Below are 23,618 nucleotides of genomic sequence, written 5' to 3' on the forward strand. Positions count from 1 at the left end.
GCAACCACGACGGTTCTCCACTTGTGATATCCACCACGTGGTTCTCAACCCGACGGCTCCTGAACTTGTTGGCAAACCACAACCACAACCACTACCACAACCACTATGGATTTTGACAATCCATCTTCGATCCCTGTGAAGGAGACTTCACGTCCATATCGATCTCATAAATTCCCCGCATGTGACCTCTGCCGCAAGCGGAAGTCTCGATGCGTGCGATCCTTGAACAATCGGAAATGCGTTCTTTGCCAGATGCATGGTGCTGATTGCACTCAAGATGGAATATCTAATGAGACTCAATATGGTCAGCCCAGACGGACCGTTCACCAGGGCAGAAGCAGTGCCTTACGCGAAGCCCTGTATCATGGCCTTCCCACAGCAAATAGCGGTTCGAACGCAGAAGATGAACAGGATGCTACACCTGGTCCTGATGGGAGCCTGACAACGAGATCGGTCGAAGCGCAGTCCGGCCACATCGTAGGACCGGTAATTGCGCATGACGTTCAAGTCCTGGATCAATACATGTCTCCATCGGCCTCTTCGCCTCTATCGACTCGTAAATCACAACCCTACAGTGTTTATTCCAAGGATCCCTCAAACCCAATACTCTATCTTCGTGTCCCTCGACGAAGAGAACTTCTGGCCACTGGCAACGGGACTTCAGGGTTCGCTCAGTGTGAAGCGATATCCAAGGTCCTTGAACCACACTGCAATTCGGTGTTTGATTTGTGAGACAAGCATTCTTTCCAGCTATAGGAGCCTGCTAACAAGATCTTTCAGATATTTCAGTGAGCTCCATCCTCCATTTCCTTTCCTGGATGAATCAGAGATACGACAAGCCCATAAAAGGTCAGAGTTGCCGTATCCATTGCTTTGCGAGATTTACGCCGCCTCAATGATCTTCTGGGAAAGATCCACGGATGATTCAATGAGAAGTCGACCGCAGCCAGACATAAAATATATCTGGAGGCAGACCGTCAAAGCCATGGACGAAGAGTTCACCGCACCTGGGTTCGCAACAATTTTGGCGTGCATTTTAGACCTTGCAGGGCGGCCAACGACTCTGGTGACGTACAATGCACTCAACATTGGTCGCCTAGCTGCCTTGTCTCATAGTCTGGGTCTCAATCGCAGCCCTAGAAAATGGACGCTCCATGATCGGAAAAAGGCGTTACGCATCAGAACATGGTGGGCAGTTTTGATTCATGATTGGTGGTAGGTCTCCATCTCGACGGCTTCGGTCTCTCACTTAGAATTGCATATCATAGGGCGAGCTTAACCGCAGGGACCCCTCCACATATCACTCTTTCGAATTTTGACGTGGAACTTCCGGATCTACACCTCCTAGGAGTCCCAACTGATGATGACAAAGACATAAGTTCGAACAATAATCATGCTGGTGCATGTTCATTCGTCTTTCTCTGTCGGTTGACTGAAATCCTTGGATCTGTTCTGCCTCTAATCTACAGTTTGAAGCCAACAAGTGCTTCTGATTTTCAGAAGGTATTACGCCGTATCGCAATTCTTCTCGACGAGTGGGAGGATTCAATACCTCAATGGCTCAACTATGAGCATGCTCAATTTAAGCCTCATGCACCCGGAGCACTGAACTTGCGGCTTTGTTTCCTAGCAACTAAGATGTGCATCTCCCGCCTCTTACTCCTGGTATGCTTGTTCCCAAGACTTACTGACGGGAGTTTGTGATCTCTGACTTCTTGTGACAATAGAAAGCTTCCCATCCGGAAAGAGCCACTGACCCAGAAAGAAAGCTTTACCTCCAATCTCGTTGTCGAAAATCGGCAGAAGCTGTGATAGAATTCACAACGGCATTACAGGAAGACGATCTCCGCGTCTTCTGGCTTCCATGTGAGTTTCCATTTAAGCGTTGCTCAGAGTTGTGCTAACTTGCAGAGACAGACACAGCTTCTCATTTTGCGTCTGCCACCACCCTTTTGCTCGGGTGCGCGTTAGAAGCGCCAAGTGACGAGATAGCACATGGTTGCGTTTTAAAGGCTCAGGGAATGGTTCAGTATCTTCGCATGGTTAAGAACGACACGGGTTGGGATCTGGCGGATGTCTGTCTTGCGCAATGCGAAACGATTACTCACCGGATGAGTGACGGAACGTACCTCGATTTTCGAAGGCAGCGAGCGGCGCGCTTCCAAAATTCGAGCATCTCACAGCCTTCCGCAAGCAACACGGGCAGTTCTTTGACACAGATGACGCCGAACACAGATGAACCAATTACCGATGTACCTGGAGGTACAGAGTTACCTATACAATCTGGAGATGCAGCGGAGGAGCTTCTCGATGTTAGAGGCAGTCAATTTGACTTTGGGGCACAGGAGGTTGGTGGTCTCTATGGGTTAAACACTTTACTGGACAATCAATGGGGAGAATTCGGATACATCTCAGAACCTCACATGTGGGAGTATTCTGGTTTGGGTGAGCATCCTAAATTCTAGCTTGGAAAGTACAACGATTTGACTACTTCCCAATATAAGCCAGCGCTGCCACCACCATAGCGTCAACGCCAGTCGTCAACGTTGGCTGAATGATAGGTGCAAACAAGGCACTATGATTAGTTGGGATCCTGTGTGCTTCATCCCTTTGTACTAATTCATCAATAACAGCCGCGTCGTGCCCGCCAAAGAACCAAAAGCAGTATGGGCGATTCACAAAAGACCCTAGGATACCAAAGTCCTCACTCCCGAGAATGTCTTTGAATGCAGAATCGTGCTTTTCGCCAAAATATTCACTGAAAGCGCTACTGATGTTGTTGGTAGCTTCGGCGTCGTTATCAGTCAAGGGATAAGAGGTGCTCGGTTGGATGAGAGGTTGTTTAGGAGAATTTCCTGCCAGACATTCGGCTTTGACGATTCTTTCTAGAGATGCCAGTAGCTTTGCCCTCCATTTTTGACTTACAGACCGAATGTTGACCTTGAGGACTGCGTGATCGGAGATGATATTCTCAGTATTTCCCCCTTCAATGGCGCCAACTGTAAGGACGGCGATCTCGTTGGGAGGAATCTCCCTTGAGATGATTGTTTGTAGCCTGACCACAATGTGACTTGCAATCACAACAGGGTCGACAGTCATATGTGGGAGGGATCCATGTCCGCCACTGCCATAGACGGTAATCCTGAAGCTGTCTGCAGCAGACATAAATGGTCCTGGCCTGGTTGCTGTGTGACCCGCCTTGAGAGGAAACACATGCTGACCGAGTACAACATCGGGGATTGGACATCCATGCTTGCTGTAAAGACCATCGTCGACCATGAATTGAGCTCCAGCAGCACGCTCCTCTCCTGGCTGGAAGAGGAAAACTATGGTCCCAGACCAAGCTGCTCGTGCAGCTACTAATGTTTCTGCAGCAGCCAGAAGCGAAGTGATATGGAAATCATGACCACAGGCATGCATAACTGGTTTTGTAACGCCATCGTTATCAAGCATCGTTTTCTTGCTTGCGAATGGTAAGCCTGTCTTTTCCTGGACTGGGAGGCCATCGATGTCAGCCCGGAGCATGATAGTGCCGCCCGGTCCATTTTCGAGTATAGCAATTTGTCCGTGACCGCCAATATCGGTCCGAATATCGAAATCGGCTGATATTTCTCTCATATGCTTCGTGATAAGAGCGGCGGTGTCGCGTTCTTGCTCCGAGAGCTCTGGATTGCTGTGAAGGTGCTTGTATAGCTCCTCATAAGGCTTTAGATCTGGTCTGTACCGAGCTATTACCCCTGCAAATCGATTCGAGGATCCGGTTTGGTCCACCATTTTGGCAATCGATAATTTGTTTCTAGCCTTATGGGTTTGTTTTGAGCCTTACCCAGGAACATTTCTCTGCCAGGCTCTTGTTATACTATTTTGTGTCTCAAGTAGATAACATCCGACATCGCAACGACAGCATCTCGCCTCTCTGGCCAATGATACAAGGTAGCAATATGCAGATCGTACCCAGGTCGATCCATAATTTGGAGTCCTCGGAAAAGTCCACAGCGGGACAATTGACGAGGCGGAGAAGTTTGCCTCGGGAAAGTCATGGCATTCAACCGGCACAAATCAGGCGCAGGTCACAGGAATTCTAGAGACATGCTTTCTGCAGGGTTTGTTGTCGACTGCCGGCCCTAGATAGAGGGTGAGTGCCATCAGTGTTGGCGCGTTGTTCGGCTTGACTGATGCTTACCAATGCCTTTACAACTTTTCCTACCAAGAAGGAGATGTTAATACCTCATATCCGATTGAAGACAGCATATATACTATACAACACCGAAATATATATTATAATGCTACCGCCTGGGCGGTAGTCGCAGAGACAGTTGGTTGAAGTTGCTGGCTTAAAAGTAACATTACGCCAATAATTAAACGCACATCCCCTGGCCGGTCCTTGACCATTTCCTCGTTTACCTTGGTTCCTCTTATACTTCGACTGGGCCGGTTGAAGTTCGGCATCAACGTACGTTAAGCAGTACATAAAATACCCCTCCCAGAAGGTCAGTGCCGGGGTTATCAAGCCAATGTACTCGGTAAGCCAGGGCAGCAACACCCACCGTTCGTCCCTATGTAAGTGCCTAGGTCACTTAGTGACTAATCCGAATCCGAACCCGACCAGCTCGCTTCTCTATCAAACTAAGCTGTGGTTGGCCGCCTCTGTTGATGGATCAATGACGAATACGAGTGCACCTCGTATAAAGTTCTAGGCTGGACATGGTTGGGGGTCTTTTAATTATGCGTTACGCAAGTAACACTAGATGTGGAAAAATAGGACTTCACCGTGGAGCCTGAAGAGCGGCGCTCACTCGCTATTTCCCTACATGTAAGGACACTGTGCTCCAAGTTGACTGAGACTTTCTTCCTCAAGGCGTACATCCAACAACTACGCGCTCTAGTAATGCAGTTCTGGGTCTTGTTGACCAGCTTTGCGCTGCTGGTGCTGCTGGTAACGTACCTCTGGCTGGTGAATCGCTCCATCAGTATCTCACCTCCAGAGGGACTGCGTCTGGCTCAAAAGCCATGGACGACGGAGAAGGTTCAGGACGCGTTTCGTGAGTTCCAGGCATCTCCAACGGATGTCACGCCATATCTATTCGGAAAGAAGAATCGTCGCTATATTGTTGTTGGCGGATCCGGTAAAGGATTGTTTCTTTCCCTCTGGGGCTTGTGTCTCACTTTTTCATTTTGTGTGAAAGCTGACCTTTTATGCGACCATAGGACTCGTCGGAGGTTGGATCGTGCAGCACTTGCTGATGCGAGGCGAGGATCCGCGGGCCATTAGAATCGTAGACCTTAGCAGACCAACAAGGAAGGAGGTCGTGGAGGGAAACAAGGGGGTCGACTATATTAAATCAGACATAACAGACGCGGATGCCATATCGAAGGCCTTCAACGCACCATGGCCCCAGAAGACAAAAGCGCTGCCGCTGACGGTGTTTCATTGCGCGGCGCTGATCAGCCCTGCTGATAGACACCAAGACTTCCTCCCAACTTACGCGAAGGTCAATATAAATGGCACAGCCAACTCCATCAAGGCCGCTCAGGTAGCCGGCGCATCTTGCTTTATCTGGACATCTTCAGCGTCTGTCGGCCTCAAGAACCCGAATTACTTTGGCTGGCCATGGCAGAGCCGCTCCTCGACAAATACCTGGCAGCTGGTCCCCAACGCCGAGCCTACGTTCACCATTCATGATGACTCCATCTCCCCCTACGGCTCCTGCTACGCGTGGACCAAAGCACAAGCGGAGAAACTCGTCCGAGGCGCACACAACCCATCCTCAAATTTCCTCACGGGCGCCATCCGCCCAGGCCACGCCATCTACGGACACGGGGTGGAAAACCCGTCGAGCATAACATGGGATTATCTGCGGCGCGGCGGCTCACCGAGCTGGATCGGGCCCTGCATCGCGAACTTTGTGTCTGCGCAGAACGTCTCGATCGGCCACCTGGCATACGAAGCGACCCTCCTCAAAACCCCCCGCAAGGGAGGCAAGGCGTACTGCGTCACGGACCCAAACCCGCCGATCCGGTATCAGGACCTGTACACGACGCTGATCACGCTCGCTCACCCGACGACGCCAATTGCGTTTCCATATATGCCGCACATGCCGCTGCTGCTGCTCTCGTACGGTGTGGAGCAATATCGGGTGCTGCGGAATCGATATACTTGGTTGGAAGCCGTGCTCCCGCCCGTCACGGGCGATTTGGTCTACGTGCAGCCTGCGGTGTCCAGCTTGTGTGCCTTGCATACTGTCTACACGGATACTGCTGCGCAGGAGGAGATCGGATATCGTGCTGCGATCACGACCATCGAGGGGTTCGTTCTTGCGGTTTTGGACTGGAATGCAAAGATCGAGGGAAAAGAAAAGGCAAGGAAGGGCTTGGACAGGGGTTGAGGATTCCACGTACCAGAGGCATGAGCTTGAGGACGTAGACTTCGAGTTCCGAAAACATTCTAGGGCACTACTGAGAAGCAGCCTTTGTGGCTGTGTTGGCCAAAGAAGCAAGAAGAAATTGTGGAGTGTCATTGTAGATCATCATTACATCCGCTGCTTCATTCTTATTTTCAGTAGAAGAAGAAGATGTGGTCCATTTGCATCGAATGCTGCTAGGTAGCATAGCCCGACAGGTGGTGGCCACGGGTTCAAGTCCAACAATAGAGAAAAACCCATCTGACCACATGTTACTTCTTCGCCTTCTTCTTCCCCTTCCGCTTTCTAGTGGACTTGCTCTTTTCACCCTGCGGCTGCTGTTCGCCGGCTCCTTCACCATCGAGTTCAGCGTCCCCGTCACTGTCCTCCATCTCAACAGCTGTGGCATTCGAACCCGATGGCACCAGTAAGCCTTCACCAAGCAACTTCGCCCTGCATTCTTCAAGGATCAGTCTGGCTTTCTCCTCGTTCCAGTCGTTGCTTGGCGAATTGGCGCCCAGGAGGTCGCGGTAGAGACCTGCACTGGTGAAGGTGTCGGTGGCAGGAGCCGGAGAGGGGGGAGAAGAGGGATTAGGGAGCCTTGTTGAGCCAGCTGCAACGAGACCGCTGCTACTACTCGTTTGAGCATGCACGCCTTTCCTCCCTCTCCGAAGGGGGAGTTTCTTCTTCGCAGCTGGCCCGGCCTCGATAACGGCACCGTCGAGATCCTCTTGGTCCAGTTCGCCCCTCTCCACCATCTCCTCTAGTTTTCTTTGCGCGGAAATCTGCATCATCGCGTCACGGTGTTCGTCTCTCAGACCCTCCATGAGCAGATCTTTCGTCGCGTTGTCTTCCTCGAGCCGTTGCACTTTATTATTGAGCTCCTGGATCTGCGACTCTTCCAGAAATTTAACCCGCTCCATTAGACTGGTGGTCAGGGCCTTTTCCTCCTGGTACTTTGCGTTGAACGAGCGAGCCATGTCTTCGAACTTGGAGCTGCGTTTCGCTAGTCGCTCCTTTTCCCTCTCTAACTCTGGGAGACGTCCTTTCGCTACCAGGTCATGCTCACTTTCAAGAATATGCAGCTTTTGGATTGCAACGCGGGCCTCTGTTGTCGCTTCCTCGGCTCTGTTGTTCGCTTCGGTCGCTTTATCTACGGCTCGCTCCACAATTTCTTCGAAATAAATCCGCTGGCTCTCTAATTGGCTGGTCAAAAGGTGGGTATATTCCAAGGCCATGTTGTCCATTTTCAGAAAATCCAGATCTTCCTGTCCCTGGAGTGCAGTGGGCTCCCGCATTCTCCCAGGCAACTCGACCAATTTCTCACCCGGGCTGCCGGCATTTTGTATGATACGATGGACATAGCCATCACCGACGTAGTCCCAGACTCGTTTGGATTCAAGATCAATACTGAACGCGTGTCCGGTCTCCTCAAAATGGGTGTATGCATGTTTACCTTCATATCTTCCACAGCCCACTTTGGCACAAATGAGACATTGCCAAAGGCTCGTTTCGACATGACAGACATCACACTCCCGAGGGCCGTCATATACTTCGAATTCCCCTTGCACTTTGCTCTTGAATTTGTGAGAACCAAGGCGGCTTGAAAAATCATCATGAGTGTATCGGCATACAGGACAGCCGCCGCCTGACCATTTCTCCAGGCACGTACAGTGGAAGACGTGTTGACAGGGTATGGTCAATAGACCTGTCGTCTCATCCATGCGCTCGAGGCAGACAGGGCAAGTCGGCAGTTCAATCAAGGAAGGCGTTCTCGGTGCAAGAGGTTTAGTTGATGTACCAGCAGGAATAAATGGATCGTTGGACATGCGAGGATAGCTTGTTGTTGGCGAACTAAGCCCACTGTTCTGTTCCATGGAAGAGGTGTGTATGAGCTCCACAGACTTCAGGAAAACCACATGGCACGTTTCTGGCTAAAGTGGGTGTCAGTTTCGCGAAGCATATAGCGTGAACAGGCAGTGGGCTTACCTCCATAGTATTGAATACCTTGCCGTTCCACTCATTCTGCCATACTCTTGCCTGTTTCCCGTGCTTGAACTTCATCAAGACCATGTACCGGTTTGCTCGCGAGGTCCGAACCATTCTGAAATGGCTGACCTGGCTCCTTGTCCCTTCGCCCACAAAAGACAGAAAGTCGGAAGGTGTCATGTATGAGGGAACTGCAAGGATACAGAGCGTGGTACACTCCTCGTCTTTGGGAGGGGGATGTATTTTGCCAGATGGATGGCGCAGTCCATCACTCCACAGATCACTTGAACGGTATACTGAATCCTGGTATAGACCTGACGTTTCTTCTGAATCTCTGTAAAGATGTACTATCCCCCAGCCTTCCACCCCACCATTGGCTTCTAAAGGTTCGTAGCGGCCTTTCATGTGACGTCCTGAAATGGCAGTGCCGATACCCTTTTCAATTATATTTCCATTCTGGCTGGAATGTTCTCCGCCTCCTGACTGTGTTGCCATGTCTGCGCTTTCAAGGGTCACTGTGTCCAAGCGATGATCTTTTGAATCGGAGTGTGGGATCTCCGGGGCAAGTTCACTTTCATGAGTGGCGGGCTGCAAACGTTGAGGTTGGAGGGGTAGGGCCTTTCTGTGGTCAGATATATTGCTCCGCGACTGTCTTCCAGCTGGTGAGCGTGTGAAGGGTTTCAAGGCTTTGAAGAACTGCGACAGGTCAGGAGGGTGGGATTCGGGATGGTGTTGGTGGTTGGGCGGATGATCTGTGAAGAGTTCAACGGCAACATGGAAGAAGTAATCAGGCATTCTGAGCAGACATGATCGACTCAAGATGCAGAGAAGGACAGGAGTGAGAAAAAAATGCCAATTGGACAATGCGTAATATTAAGAGTTGTAAACTACGAAGCCCGCAGTCAAATGGAAAGGTCATGTGGAGGGGTGGCAACTTCAGCCTCGTTCACATAGCGGCTTTGGATTCTGGCAGCTTCTTCCCGGATCGAAACCTGCCAGTTACTAAATATGGCATGCTGGAATTATTACAGGAAACAAAGTTGGATTGAGAAGTGAAATGATATTGTGATTTTGCTTCTCTAGTGCTTGGCATCGGCCATAGCAAGATGGATGTTCATTGCTAATCAATGCGAGTCATTGTTTGTCATCATTCGGAAACCCGTCCACCACGAAAAACGCCGAATCATGAAATCAGTCAAGCCGCTCATTGCTTACTGACCACCTCGAAGTCTAAGAACCAAATGCAGGGTGCTCTCCTTCTGGATATTGTAGTCAGAGAGGGTTCGACCGTCTTCAAGTTGCTTGCCTGCAAAGATCAATCGCTGCTGGTCGGGTGGGATACCCTCCTTGTCTTGGATCTTCGACTTTACGTTGTCGATCGTATCTGAGGATTCCACTTCTAGAGTAATAGTTTTGCCGGTCAAAGTCTTGACGAAAATCTGCATACCACCTCGCAATCTCAGGACAAGATGAAGTGTAGATTCCTTCTGGATATTGTAATCGGAAAGAGTGCGCCCATCTTCAAGTTGCTTGCCTGCGAAAATCAATCGTTGTTGGTCGGGAGGGATGCCTTCCTTGTCTTGAATCTTAGATTTGACATTATCGATGGTGTCAGATGACTCAACCTCCAATGTGATGGTTTTGCCAGTGAGAGTCTTGACGAAGATCTGCATACCACCACGAAGGCGAAGGACGAGATGGAGGGTGGATTCCTTTTGAATGTTGTAATCGCTTAGAGTGCGCCCATCTTCAAGTTGCTTGCCTGCGAAAATGAGGCGTTGCTGGTCAGGAGGAATGCCTTCCTTATCCTGAATCTTGGACTTGACATTGTCAATTGTGTCAGATGACTCAACCTCAAGAGTGATGGTCTTTCCGGTAAGGGTCTTGACGAAGATTTGCATGCCACCACGGAGGCGAAGGACCAAGTGCAGAGTAGACTCCTTTTGGATGTTGTAGTCACTCAAGGTGCGGCCGTCTTCAAGTTGCTTTCCGGCAAAGATCAATCGCTGTTGATCAGGAGGAATTCCTTCCTTGTCTTGGATTTTGGACTTGACATTGTCAATGGTATCGCTGGATTCGACCTCGAGGGTGATGGTCTTTCCCGTTACTGTGGAATGAGTGTTAGCAAGAGTGGCGCGAAAGCGGGATGCGGGGTCACCTACGAGTCTTGACGAAGATCTGCATGATTGCGGGTTTGATGGATGTAGTAGTTTGAGATTGATACGATGAGATGATGGACTGAAGAGATTGTAAGTTTCAAGGAAGGGTTGAGAGTGGATGGGATGAAGGAAGAAGAGAAGGAAGATGAAGGTCGTGAGGAAGAGTCTTAAGTAGCAGGGTGGCGGATGGAAGGCACTGGCAACTGGTGGGTGAACTGGCAAGGCAGGAGGGCGATTAGGCAGTGACGACCAGTGGCCACTGGCCAGTTACAGCCACAGCCACCTTGCACTAACCAAAAATGGCGGGGTTTCGGCGGTATACTGGAACATTCCGGCCCCCGGCAAGTGGATTCGCCTTCACCCATTATTGATTTGCATCACGGACGCGATATCAGGGCTTTGACTGTGACGACTGAAATTGTGAGTCAGTTGCCAGGCACTTCTACTCCGTACAGCAAACCTACTCTTGGCTAAGAAGGCCACAGACAGACAGTTGTCCTCATTTTGTGCTGGTTGCCATTTCAAAAGGGCATGCCTGCTGATACCACAACGCCCTTATCCCGACGCCTAGGAAGTTGTCACTCACCGACACTGCGGGTGACTTCCCACTGCCCATTGTCCAGGCTACAGGCTGTTTGCCACACTGATTGCCGACCCCTTCCCCCACCGGGCTTCTCCTTCCGTTCCCATTCCAATCCTTTAACCACAGACATCCTCCGGGAAATCTATGCTCGACCATATCGCTTACACTCCAATGCTCAAGACACCTGTTTTTTTCTTCCACGTTTTAGATGGATGAATCAGCAAACCGTAATGGCGTGATCACCGAACGCTGGCAGTGGGCACCTCCCCGCGAATCAGCCTGATGACGTAGGGCGTCATTAGTCCTGTCGGCCACCCGACCTCAGTCTTCCAGGCGTCTTCTGGCCACCAAGTCGGTAGCACGTGACTCACTCCGACACTTGGCGGCACTATCCTCTTCAGTCGAGACTCGAGAGCCATGCATGCCCATCAAACTTCATCCTCGCCTTCGCCTGCCTAATAATTGAGAAATCATCAGTGACTTCCACTTTCTGTGTAGTTTTAATACTCACTTGAGATGGCTCAGAAACAAGCGGCAGTTCGTCCTCATTTGAGACAGCCATTGTTTCTTTCCTTCCAAATCATCCCGTGGTCTTGGATCTGCCAACTCGGAGTCAGTCTTTATTCATGCCGAGTGTCTTGATGACTCGACTTGCACATACGTAAGTTCGTTCTAGACGACACATTCGAATGGAGACAGCAATTCTTGCAACACGAGTCCTCCTGAACTGATCCGCATTTCTTCTGGTATGCGCAAGCTTGTTCATTGCCCGCCGAAGCACACCGATGGTAAACTCTTGCAGTTGCTGCCCAGTGCCCGCACTGGGAATGATATACATCTTCGACATAGCACATTTTCGAATTGATGTTGGTATAGAAATCCTGTCGTTCTTTTCTGTCAGCCATATTTCATCAGAGCGTCGCCGCCATCCCCTTCATAAAAGTGCGAGCTGATTTCCACAACGCTAGGCAATGGCAGGTTGCATTGTACGCTGGGTCACCAGAGAACTTTGATACTCTTTCACGCACCTTGAAAGAACTCCTAGATGGTCCACCAAGCCGCATTGATAATCGTTGGATATCTTTATTCAGCATCTGAAGATCGACTTGCTTGGCCCTAGGGCTCGGAGGTGATGCCTTCACACTATCGTACGTGGTCATGCTAATCCCATCTACCGTTTGCCAATCAGGAAAACAGCGAGTTCCTTCTTAAACAACACTTCCAAACCGTCATCGATTTTTATTGCATTATTACTATGAGTGTTTTCTCAAAGTATCTCCAATCTGAGAAGTTGAAGGTGCCATATTTCTACCCAGACTACACAGCCCATCAAGAGAACGACAATATTGTGCATCAAAGCTTTGTTGCTTGAAGACAGCAGCAGCAAACAGCAATCCTGAGTAAGACAGATCGGTGACCACATACACATGTGCCAGGCTAGATTTGCTTTCCAGTCCAGAATAAGTTATGAGCGGAACACAATGTAGCTATTGTCTTCAGTCTTCTTGTCCTTACCATGAAAGAAAACTGAGATATTGGTTACACCGACTCAGAGTATAGCCAAACCTCTTTGTGCATATGCCTCACTTCTTGCCCTAGCAGGTAATTTGATTCTTTATCCCACCGTATGCAACTTTTCGAGGCGAGAAGACTGATGCTGCATGGATTTGTTCCGAGCACGCCTTCGGATGGAAGTGGAGGATCGGTTCTTGGTGCAAGGGAATCAGGTATCTTCAATGTGTAAAAGGAAATCAAGATCAAGACTTACTTCCCGGTAGTTTGGTTCTTTGCTGGAGTGGTATCCAGGCCTTATCCTCGACATCTATCCTCAAGTCAAGATCAAGTGAGAAAGCACGGGCCACATACCACCATGTATCCGACAACAAGGAGTTTAGCATTCCTCAAGGACTCAGGGGTTGCTGGGCTATTTTTGAGATGTTGTTTACTCTCATGATGAGATATACATTTGTGTTTGCTTCTCCATTAGCAAAGTGAAGCTTCATACAGCATATCGCTACTACTCCTGCGAGACCGCACAGCCTCGTCAATAAAATCGACCATGTCTTTAGCAAGCTCTCCCGATTATCTTTTCCGACCAGAAGAGCAGGCCATGAAGATGCTGTTCCCTAACACTACTGAGGAAATTGACTCCTTTGATGAATTTTTCAATGAAGAGATGTACAAGCTCGACGCGAAAACCGAGAGCAGCCCAGAACAACCGCTCGATGTTGAACATCTACTCGGAACTGAACCATTATTTGAAGACGATTTCAGATTACCGTCCTTTAGTGATTCCCCAAAGCATAACCAATCACCTATCCAACCCTGGCGAGAGGGGGTGTGGTGCTTGGAGCAAACCAAACAACCACGTCCTTTGGTTGTAGAGAAGACTCGAAGGGCAGAAATAAAGAATCCAGGCCCTGTCCAAACAATGAAGTTCTCCAGCCGTGATTGCGGAGAGTCGTTGCCACCTGTCGGATTCCCTCTGATACAACAAACAAAGAGGCTTGCAACAAGTCCAAATTCAACGACACTCAATACCTCGAACTTCATTCGTCCTCCGTACTCGCGCGAAGTGACACTGTCCCCAACACCAATGTATTCTCAACTTCCTATATCACCCAAGTTTGGCCACGGCGACATCAGCACTTGGCAGCAAGATTTCCAGAATTTCACTCTGCGCCAGCCTCAGGATCACATTTCGCAGTCCCCTCTGGTCTCGCCATCCAGGGACAATCGCAAGGGTGTGTCAGCTCAAAACATGAATAATACGGTGGTGAATCAAAATAGTTCGATTGAGATGTCAAGCCCGACCCTTGGACATGCTTATATGGCATCTAAATACCACCATAGTGCGATTGATCCCATCTTATTGGATCCGACGCAATCAACTCATGATGACTATCAACCCCATCACAGCTATGAATCTCTGCCTGCGACGGAATGCCACAACCCACTACGATCGCCGCCTAGCGATAGCCTGCCATCATCAAGCAGCTCAAACCATTCAAGAGGAACTACCACCAAGACTGCGAATACGAGCATTAGCATACACTCACAGGCGTTCCTGTCTCCAACGACCATGACCTCTCATCCTCCGTTACCCACACTGGCACCAGAGGAAGTCTACCCTGTCCTGGAGGCGCCAAAACCTCAAAGAGTACCCCACCAGCTCCTTCATCATCAACATCATCATCAGACAAGTGAAGGAGCTGTGACGAGCTCAACAAGCGCTCGATATCCCGACCGTGACCGGCGGCGGCACCAGCTGCAGCTACAGCAACATCTGCAGACGATTCAAACGCAAACCAGTCTTTACGACCCACAGGCATGCTATTGCCTGGCTCCCAGTGAAGTCGGTATCGCCATGCCATACCCAGCACCAGCACCACAACAAATACAGCGGCAACCTGTCAACACCAGCTCCGGTCTCTCCAGTGCTCACTCTCTACCTATATCATCATACCCACCACTTCCTCCCCTCCCTCCAGCACCAGCTTATTTATTCCCAGACTCCTCCCCCTTTACACCACGAAAGCAGCGGCGCTCACCATCCCACTCGACCTCGCCGCCCGTATCACCCACCACAAAGAACATCATCATCAGCCCTCGCCGCACCAATCCTCACCACCGCTCCCCAACCCGCACAGTAACCGACTACACACACAGCCGGCGCAAATCCATCCATAAGTCAAGCCCCATTCGAGGCGTCGCCCAACAAGAACCCCCAATACCATCATCGACGCAGCGCGCCCGCTCTCATTCCCGCGCACCACGCACTCCGAAGACCCCCAAGGCCTCTTCCAAGAATGGCGGTGGCGGCGGTCTAATGATCGACTTCGTGAACTTCACGCCCAAGGATTCGGCAAAACTGCTCAGTGACGTTGCTCCAAGCGGAAGTTCTAAAACGCGCGCCCGCCGCGAAATGCAGGCGCGCGAGAATCGCAAGAAATTGAGCGAGGCCGCCTTGAAGGCCGTCAAGGTCGCGGGTGGTGATGTTTCCGTCTTTGAGAAGGCCATCGTCATGGCGTGATCGAGAATCTGGGTCAGAGTCCGAGATTGAGGCTTGCGAGGCTCGACCTTGTCTGCTGACTAGCTAGTCAAGCCCTTTAACTGCTGGTACACGACAGGGAGGCTCAATATTTTGTTAACCGTGATGTCACGTGTTGCGGCTTAATGCTTTCCAGCGGAATCCAGGGACCTTCATAATCTGATATACCCAATGTAGCTTTGAAGACAGTATATACAAGCAGCCAATGGCATGGTTCCGACATTTCAGACAGATCAAATAAAATAGTAATAATCTGCCTCGCCGCCCATTCGTTCCTTGCCCCCTTCCATTGTGTCATGTCTCTTTTTGAGGCGAATCAACATTGGCAAAAGTAGTGACTAGGTAATTAGGAACCCTGGACCCTGCTGTTGGGTAGACCTGTTCCCGCAACATCAGCTGCTTTCTTCGTTCTTTCCCGATTATCTCCCACCCTTTCCACCCGCTCTCTGAACGTCAAACCTAGATATCTATCTATGCAAGCTCATTATCATATAGTGTCCCAAAATCCCAGATCAATGCTTGTATCTATATGTGTGACAGAGAGAAAAGATATCCAACGGGCTGGTACTTGAGCTTGTCGGCTAAGCAAGGCCCCGCCAAATGAATGTTTTCTTCCGGATAGAAAGGAGAAAACCTAAAATAAAACGAATATTCATGATAACGACGCAGAGAGGGGAAGGGAAAAAAAAGGAGAGATGGACGCGGTGCGGATACGATGTCCACCCTAGCAAACAAAACACAGCGAGTGCATGCTACGCGAGTTCAGCCGCTTGAAGCTGCAGATGGTGCGCGAGCTCGGACGGTCTAGATCTCGCGTGCAACTCGGTGACCGGAACATAGCCCTTCTCCGAGTAATGAGAGCCTCGTAGCTGGCACTGCTGAGGCGAGTCAGCCAACTCAGGCGTTGAGGGCGTTAAGGGGTCTTTCGGGCTCCAGACTGCTGGACCAGTATACTCTGGCGGCGGCAGCGTTTGATGTTGTTGGCTTTGCTGCCTCTTTTGGTGTCTCCCTTTATAGACGCAGAAATACCAGATGACGAAAGCGCCGCCGACCAGTCCGAGCACGCCCGCGGCCACGATCCCCGCTAATGCTCCTTTCGAGATGCCTGTGTCGTTGGTCTGGACGCTGGGAGAGCCATTTGTGGAGGTCTGGCTGTCTCCGCTTGAATTTGAGGTTGCGCTGGCACTCCCCGACCCTGTTGTGGTGCTGGTGGACGTCAGTTTCTTCAGGGTCCCTGCCCAGGTGGTATTCCAATCTGGTGCGTTCGATGCTGGCGTTATCACTGAGTCAGTGGATGCGATCTTCTTCACATTTTCAGTGAGATAATCTGGACCTGGTACCAGCCTGAGCGAGAAACAGTTTGTTCATGTGGAAATTGGCACCCAGGAAAGCTGCTCGGCCGAGGTGGTATGGTGTGTCCGCTGAGCTTGTCAAAGGGCTGCATGGGAAATACGGTGTTGGTGTCGATGTGAGTGGAGCATCTAAGGTCAGGTTGAGTAGAGCGAACGGGACGTTGATGTTAGCGGTTTGGCTGCCGCCCGCTCCAGATGCGTAAGAGAAGACCAGAGAATGGGGCGAGGAAATGATATCTGAGTAAGCTGAAGACTCGGTATTCCATAGGTATAAATTGAAGTCGTCGTTATATGTGACGGGGAGGAGTTCGGCGATCGCATCACAAGTTTCCCGGGGTAAATAGAGGTATGGACACCAGGCTCGGGCTGCACTTGTAGCTCAGCTGCTTGATCCCCGTTAAATCTCAACAGTCCAGGTATTTTTAAAAAATGCAGAAACGCCTCTGGTCACGTTGAGAGAGATATCTATAAGCTTGAATGACCTTGTATCAGAGACCATTGGCTCTGTGATGCAACGGGGGCTGTCGTAGCCACCAGGAATGAGACTTCCACCGATTTTGGACGCGACAGAGCCGATATGAAGGCCAAAGGACTTGGGTGGAATGTATGACCAGACGTAGGCTGAGTTCATGGTCAGGTTGGATTGGAATTGTGACCCATTGACACTGGGTCCAAGAGGCGAACTCTTCAGATCCATATAACGAAAGCGAGACTATGATTAATAAGACTTCATCCTTCCGTCAACATAGCGGGAGAAGGGGCTTACGATGCCAACATTAAGCGTATAAGCTGCACCCCTAGGGTATTTGACTCAGAGATCCTCCGACACGAGCATAACATAGCGATCTAGGTATGCGTTGGAGCTAGAGTTCCCATTGTTGTATAGAGTCATTCGATTGGTGGTATAGATAACGGTACCCTCTAGACCAAGTACTCATGTCAGTCTATCATCCCAATCAGAAGGTTGGAATGGGGCGCTCTGGGTCTGTGAACCATTTTTCAATTCATAGGCGCCAGAAGGTGCCCACCCGGCCTGAACAGGTGAAGCACAGTTTGCGTCCACGGACATACAAGCACCGCTCGACATAATCAGGCTGGTTTGACAAAGGCCCGGAAAGACACTCAGCTTTTGATCCGGGTAATATACAGCTCGAGTGATATCCCACCAAGGACCTGCGAACATCAGCCGTTATTCTCCAAGGGATCTGCATGTGGTTCTCTCTCGTGGATGTAACTCACCATCTGGTCCGATGGAAGCAGTCGAATTCAAGGCAATCTGCCATGTGTTTTTACCTGGATCTTGAGCAAGGGCAACACGACTGAGCATTCCGAATACAAGAATGATGTCGAGTTGAGCCATCCTCCACAGAATGTAACGCTCAAGCATCCTGGCAATCCAAGCAGGAACGCACACAAAGAGTTCAGCGCAAACCAAAGTGTGAGAAAGCAGGAATGAAATGAAGATAGGAGAAGAGAAAATACGAGGATTGAGGTCTCGTGTTTCCCCTACAAACCTGATAGTTTCGTGGCCTGTAGGGCTGCACAGGTGAGACACGATGTGGTCCATCGCGCTGTGTCCGTAGTGAGTACGGGTACGCATGTCCAATGATTTCTTGTTAATGGAAGAGGAAGCTGGGTTAAGAAGCGCAATTCTAGATCTGATATCCTTCTGGAAAGGAGTCCCAAAATTGTCAGAAGTTGCGGAATGGTAGCAAATATGTGATAAAACATACAAAAGAAAGCGATCCAGTTCAACTCTATACCCATGGTGGCCAATCATGGCTCACCGTGTCCCCGCTAGCTTGGGGTTAAGTGGCAACTATGGTTGTTAGTGCCGGTCACAAGGCGTACGGATTGTGTATTGTATCAGCAATGGTAATGCTAAGCAGGTCAAGCTCTTCCCACCATTTGCTAGTGAGCCTTCCAGCCAACGATGAACGAGGTGGTCCCCTAGACCAATTTCTCCTTCCCAAAAGATAGTCGCTGCGAGATTACTCGTGGGTTTTCTCATCACGACACGGCACATTTACAGAACGAGGTACCGATTAGGGACTAGACACGGAGCATCAACTTCATTTCGAATGTCGTTTACTACATTATACTAGTATCTGTCCATCTTATCATTTGATTAGAGCCGGCCAAACCTCTGACCTGGTATCGATGAGCTCGCAAGCTCGGCTCTCTTCAGGCCGTCGCGTTTGCAACACCTGAATAGTGGTTGATCCAATTAAAGATCTCAGTATGCCAGACAATACTGTTCTCACGCTTAAGCACCCTGCAAAAGTTTAGCTGGATTCTGCCCTAAAGACCCTCCACCTTGGAGGGGAAAGCAGACTGACCAGTGATTCTCGTCAGGAAAATTCAAGAATTTACTTGGCACACCTTTCTCTTGAAGGACATTAAAGAGGAAGAGTCCCTCTGACACAGGGAGACGGAAGTCGAGATCGTTATGGACAACAAAATGGGGTGTGGCCCAGTTGTGGATGAAGTTGATAGGGTTATATCTCTCAAAGTTGTCACGATTGTCCCAGAGAGTACCATTCATCTGTCAAATGAAATGTTGATCAGCATCGACCAGTACTCAGTACTCCAAGAATGGTGCCTTCAGGGGCATGACTTACATCGTGCTGGGTGAACCACAGCTCCTCCGTGGCGTATTGGCCAACCATATTCGTGACTCCGTCGTGAGTCACTAACGCCTTGAACTTTCTACCCAGGTCGTGGCCTTGAATCCAGTTGGTCATGTACCCACCGTATGAAGCTCCAGCTTCAATACCGTTGTCGGTGTCAATATATGGGATATTTGCATCGACGTATTCCCAGACGGCCACGAGATCCTCATACGGATAGCTGCCCCAATTGTTCTGGATAGCATCCTGGAACACTTGACCAAAGCTGTTTGAGCCAACCGGGTTTGGCGCGACGACAATATACCCCTGATCAGCCCAAACCCTAAAATTCCACCGTGTACTCCAAGTATTGAGATGAGCAACTTGGGGTCCACCGTGGACGATGTATGCAAGGGGATATTTCTTGCTGGGATCAAAGCCTGTCGGGGTTACAACAAACGCCTGCACCTCGGCAATGCTTCCTTGTACAAAGATCTCAGACACATCTTGAGGGCCTAAACCCGATAACTCTTCGTCGATCTCATTAGCCCGTAGCAGATCTGCAACAAGGGACCCATTGGGCGAGATGACGTAAACATCACGAGACGACCAAATTTTTGCGTCAGAGATGAGTATGTTTCCATTGGCCAGGACGTTTAATGAGGTCAGGGCTCCTTGGTCAGTGATATTGGTGGGCACAAAACTTGCAGATGCAGACAATGGAACTTCGAAGACCCGATTGTAGCCACGATCAGGCGAGCCAACAAAAAGCGAAGCCCCATCAGGGGTCCATGAAATGTGAGATGGACTTCGATCCCAATTTTCGGCCAATGAGGTGATATTGAAGTCATCACCAGCGACATCGGCAATGTAAAGAATGTTCTTGTCAGACTCGTAAGAGATGCCATTCATCTGGACATATGCTAATTTCGTACTGTCTGGGCTGAAAGTAGGTTGTGAAGTGGCACCACGAGCATCAGGAGGAGTTGAAAGACCAGAGAAAGAATTGATCGGTACAGGCTCGGTTGAGCGATCGTGTGGGACCAAGTATAGAATCGAAGATGTAAAGTTTGCTGCTGGTAGATCGATGTTCTTGGTATTGAAGACGACGAGACTACCGTCTGGAGAAATATCGTACTCGGACGAATCGTCCCCAACCACGCTGGGGCTTTCCGCCACGGTGGCATTGGCTAGACCATGTACCAAGTTCGTGAGGCTACCCGAGAAAGAGAACTCATCGCCTCCAGTCAATGTTCCTGCAAAGACATTCTTGTTGCGCTCTGAACGCCACACGTCCCAATGGCGAACATAAATGCTGTCGTAAATCCTTGCAGTGCTAAGAGACTCTTCTGCCAGAAGCTCATTGTATACTGTACCGTTGGGGTAGGCTTCTGCGTTGAAAATGAAGTTGATGTCCCCGGAAGGAGTGGTTGCTGCCTTCAAACCAGAGTAGGGCGCCGGAAAGGAAGCGACGAGATATCTATTTATAGGTCAAAGAAGTGATCAACACCTCGCGACTGGGATACTCACGCATCGTCAATTGCCGTAATATCGCCAGCATAGAGGCTGACACCGCCATCATCTTCCTCATTCGTTCCATTGAGGTAGATGATGCTAGTAGCGTTGGGACCGACGAACAGGATTTCGGAGATATCTGATCCGTTGTAGAGAAGGGAAATCTCGCCGCTGGTCAAGTTCAGCGTATTCCAAACTGTGGTTGCCTCATGCGCATTCCAATCATAAGTCGTGGAGGTAAACACTCCGATGTTCTGATTTAGTGATTAGTCTTGTCTTGAAACCAATGTGAACCATCTTACACCGGATGGATCAGGGATCACAGCACTCCTTCTCGGAGCAGCAAGCATCTGCCTGTTACTCGCATTAGCATGTGCCCAAGCGACTGTGGTTCGATTAGAAGAGTGACGAACTCTGGAGTGATCGCATATGCAATTGGCAGGAAAGCAATTGCTGCAACTGCAGCTCGACGCGTGTTCGTCTTCATGCTAGCTGTCTTAGATGTGAAAAATGCCAGTGTAGGACACAAGCCAAAGACTGCGGGCAGAGGCGATCAATAAATCATTTTCTAGGTTTCATGGGACAGCTTGTGATTCCATAGCTGCTGATAATGTTCCCTCAAGCTATCCACCCAACCCTCCACGAGAACCGCAACTAGCCGCATAGATTCATGTTCACCATCCCAGATCAAGCAGGCACCCGTTTTCATTTGTGCTGTTTTCAATGCGGAGCACTGCCCAAAGCAACATAGGTTCACAGTTACATTGGTTACCTGTGGAAGGACGTCAACGGCATGAGTTGTGGCAAGGGACTCAGCAGGGGAGCTATGAGGGCAGGTTGGTGAATGGTCTATCGAAACGATATGCAAGGCACAACAGCTGCATCATTGGCCGCAATAGAAGCACCACAAGCTGGAGCTTGAACCCTGGGTTCTTGGGAATCGTCGGGCTTGTTAGGAAGCACAACCTGTACATCAACAATCAGACGACGATAGGAATGACTTCCCGAGCAAGAAGGTGACTTGAACGAGCGAGGTCGTCAGTGGTGCCCAGAAAAGGTCAAGCCTTTGGCGTGTGCTTGGCCTCGGCCTGGGTGCCCTTCAGGCATAACAAGATGCCATACAATGCAACCTTGCTAAATCCATGCAATCGCTGGCATGGGTGTCGCCAGCCTCCGTACGAGTAACGACTTACGGAAGCCCAAAGGATGAGGAGCTGCCGATCCGCTCGGGGCCAAGACCTTGGCTCGGAAAGCGCTTTATTGTGGGATGGACGACTCGTTGAACAAGAACAAATTACAAATCCCAGATGACTCTTGTAATAATTCGACCTCGGATAAGCAATAAAAAGTTATACAGGTACTGTGCTGAGTATAAGTATCTCGTTTGGAGGTGCAGGTACTAATATCAGGGCCAATGAGCAGGTCTCAAGGGCTCAAAGACAGTGGGTACCGCCACTGTAAGCAGCGATTGATCTGGTGCAAAACGAGGCACGTACCGAGTACCTACATAACCCAAGGTACGTCGTACATAATGGTGAGGGATAAATGTACAGTGTAGTATGTATTTCCGTGAGATCGACCAAGCGTTTGACTGGAGTCACGTGCTTGCCAAGGCTTAGTGGTTGGTGAATGTGGCACTGGTGGCAGCAAGATTGCACTTTCCCGTTTTGATCTTTCCCCCGGCTCCTCAGATGGAATCGCACCAAACAACTGACTCTCGCCCTTACGCACAATGTTAATCAGTAAAGCATCAGTCAAAATACCATCTAGAACGTCATCGGGGCCGGGATTGATAGCGAGCGTAACACCAAATATGCGCGTCTTCACACAAGCTACTGTTTCTGATGTATGCCAAATCTCGAGGTTTCTCTCCTGTCCTCAGATCACCTCTCTTAAGTCTTGTCCACCGGTCGATGTCCTTGTCCTCTGTATGAATGCCATTTTACCAATCGTGGAAGAGGTCTTTTCAGCGATTGAATCCAGACCCAATTTGACAAAGACCCTGGTTCTGTCTGGGGGTATTGGTCACTCGACTCCATATCTCTACGAAGCTATCCGCAAAAGCAAGTACTCAAGCATTTTCCCTAAGATAATTGGTCTTCCAGAAGCGCAAGTGATCGTGCACATGATCAAAGATTTCTACCCACGTCTTAGCGAGTTGTTCGAATCGAACGCTGTTAATCTTATCGTTGAAGACAAATCTACCAATTGTGGCTCAAATGCCATTGAAACAAGGCGCGTGCTTGAGCTTGCGAATGTTCCTTCACGCTCTTTCATCATCGTCCAGGATCCTACCATGTCAATACGTACTGTCGCTTCCTTTAAGCATGCGTACGCCGAGTCTATATTGCCTGTTTTGTTCTCTGGCTGCCCAACCTTCATACCTATTCTCGCAATCGAGGAGTCCAGCCAGAGTGTACTATTCAGTGTACCAGGTATTAATTCCTTGGATCTGTGGGATGTTCCCCGTTTTCTTGATCTTCTCATGGGCGAGATCCCGCGTTTAAGAGATGATAAAAATGGCTACGGCCCCAACGGGAAGAACTTCATTTCACACGTGGACATTCCGGACCAAGTGGAAGGTGCTTGGTCGAGATTGAAGGATGTCCTGAGTACATCCAGGTAATTGGCAGTCAATGGATTTTCCCATTTCATCACTGCTCCTTGGGTATCTGAGCACATTAACCGCTCTATCTGGCACAACTCAGCCCTGCTTTACTTACTCCTCATAATTCAGCAAACCCGACATGGCCTTTTCCACTCAATTTCTGTGATTATTATCACATCTGCCCTTTCACATAGCCTCTACAAATCCATATTCTCAAGACAATTGCCCCTATCAATCCCACCACGCAGGATTTCCACGCCCACTGTGGCCCTCATACTTCAATCTTTTGTGCAATCCACACTCTTTGATCAAAATGCGCAACGTCCGATGTCCTATATCTTCACACGGCTT

The 23,618-nt window shown here is 49.7% G+C and overlaps 9 protein-coding genes across 9 annotated transcripts; 4 read left to right on the top strand and 5 right to left on the bottom strand.

The window, feature by feature from the left end:
* Positions 1-105: 105 nt before the first annotated feature.
* A1O9_01768 (uncharacterized protein) lies at positions 106-2,465 on the top strand (the record flags this gene model as incomplete). Its single annotated transcript, XM_013410926.1, has 5 exons — positions 106-728; positions 781-1,215; positions 1,269-1,665; positions 1,728-1,866; positions 1,924-2,465. 5 exons carry the CDS (start codon positions 106-108, stop codon positions 2,463-2,465), a joined length of 2,136 nt encoding a protein of 711 aa, XP_013266380.1.
* A 22-nt stretch (positions 2,466-2,487) lies between these two features.
* A1O9_01769 (hippurate hydrolase) lies at positions 2,488-3,774 on the bottom strand (the record flags this gene model as incomplete). The annotated part of the gene is made up of 1 exon (XM_013410927.1): positions 2,488-3,774. The coding sequence occupies one exon, from the start codon at positions 3,772-3,774 to the stop codon at positions 2,488-2,490; it is 1,287 nt and encodes a 428-aa protein (XP_013266381.1).
* Positions 3,775-4,888: 1,114 nt separating this feature from the next.
* A1O9_01770 (uncharacterized protein) lies at positions 4,889-6,386 on the top strand (the record flags this gene model as incomplete). Its single annotated transcript, XM_013410928.1, has 2 exons — positions 4,889-5,126; positions 5,209-6,386. The coding sequence occupies 2 exons, from the start codon at positions 4,889-4,891 to the stop codon at positions 6,384-6,386; spliced, it is 1,416 nt and encodes a 471-aa protein (XP_013266382.1).
* A 287-nt stretch (positions 6,387-6,673) lies between these two features.
* Positions 6,674-9,185, bottom strand: A1O9_01771 (uncharacterized protein; the record flags this gene model as incomplete). Its single annotated transcript, XM_013410929.1, has 2 exons — positions 6,674-8,335; positions 8,391-9,185. 2 exons carry the CDS (start codon positions 9,183-9,185, stop codon positions 6,674-6,676), a joined length of 2,457 nt encoding a protein of 818 aa, XP_013266383.1.
* A 416-nt stretch (positions 9,186-9,601) lies between these two features.
* A1O9_01772 (polyubiquitin) lies at positions 9,602-10,574 on the bottom strand (the record flags this gene model as incomplete). The annotated part of the gene is made up of 2 exons (XM_013410930.1): positions 9,602-10,497; positions 10,553-10,574. 2 exons carry the CDS (start codon positions 10,572-10,574, stop codon positions 9,602-9,604), a joined length of 918 nt encoding a protein of 305 aa, XP_013266384.1.
* Positions 10,575-13,182: 2,608 nt separating this feature from the next.
* On the top strand, positions 13,183-15,159 carry A1O9_01773 (uncharacterized protein; the record flags this gene model as incomplete). Its single annotated transcript, XM_013410931.1, has 2 exons — positions 13,183-14,346; positions 14,413-15,159. Coding segments are annotated over 2 exons (1,911 nt in total), but the record flags the coding sequence as incomplete, so codon positions are not given.
* Positions 15,160-15,935: 776 nt separating this feature from the next.
* Positions 15,936-17,922, bottom strand: A1O9_01774 (uncharacterized protein; the record flags this gene model as incomplete). Its single annotated transcript, XM_013410932.1, has 4 exons — positions 15,936-16,453; positions 16,524-16,901; positions 17,607-17,708; positions 17,775-17,922. The coding sequence occupies 4 exons, from the start codon at positions 17,920-17,922 to the stop codon at positions 15,936-15,938; spliced, it is 1,146 nt and encodes a 381-aa protein (XP_013266386.1).
* Positions 17,923-18,719: 797 nt separating this feature from the next.
* Positions 18,720-21,146, bottom strand: A1O9_01775 (dipeptidyl aminopeptidase; the record flags this gene model as incomplete). Its single annotated transcript, XM_013410933.1, has 6 exons — positions 18,720-18,810; positions 18,875-19,080; positions 19,157-20,624; positions 20,675-20,913; positions 20,962-21,013; positions 21,073-21,146. 6 exons carry the CDS (start codon positions 21,144-21,146, stop codon positions 18,720-18,722), a joined length of 2,130 nt encoding a protein of 709 aa, XP_013266387.1.
* Positions 21,147-22,472: 1,326 nt separating this feature from the next.
* On the top strand, positions 22,473-23,285 carry A1O9_01776 (uncharacterized protein; the record flags this gene model as incomplete). The annotated part of the gene is made up of 1 exon (XM_013410934.1): positions 22,473-23,285. One exon carries the CDS (start codon positions 22,473-22,475, stop codon positions 23,283-23,285), a length of 813 nt encoding a protein of 270 aa, XP_013266388.1.
* Positions 23,286-23,618: the final 333 nt, after the last annotated feature.

This window comes from Exophiala aquamarina (assembly GCF_000709125.1).
Source record: "Exophiala aquamarina CBS 119918 chromosome Unknown aczIA-supercont1.1, whole genome shotgun sequence".
NCBI classification, from domain to species: domain Eukaryota; kingdom Fungi; phylum Ascomycota; class Eurotiomycetes; order Chaetothyriales; family Herpotrichiellaceae; genus Exophiala; species Exophiala aquamarina.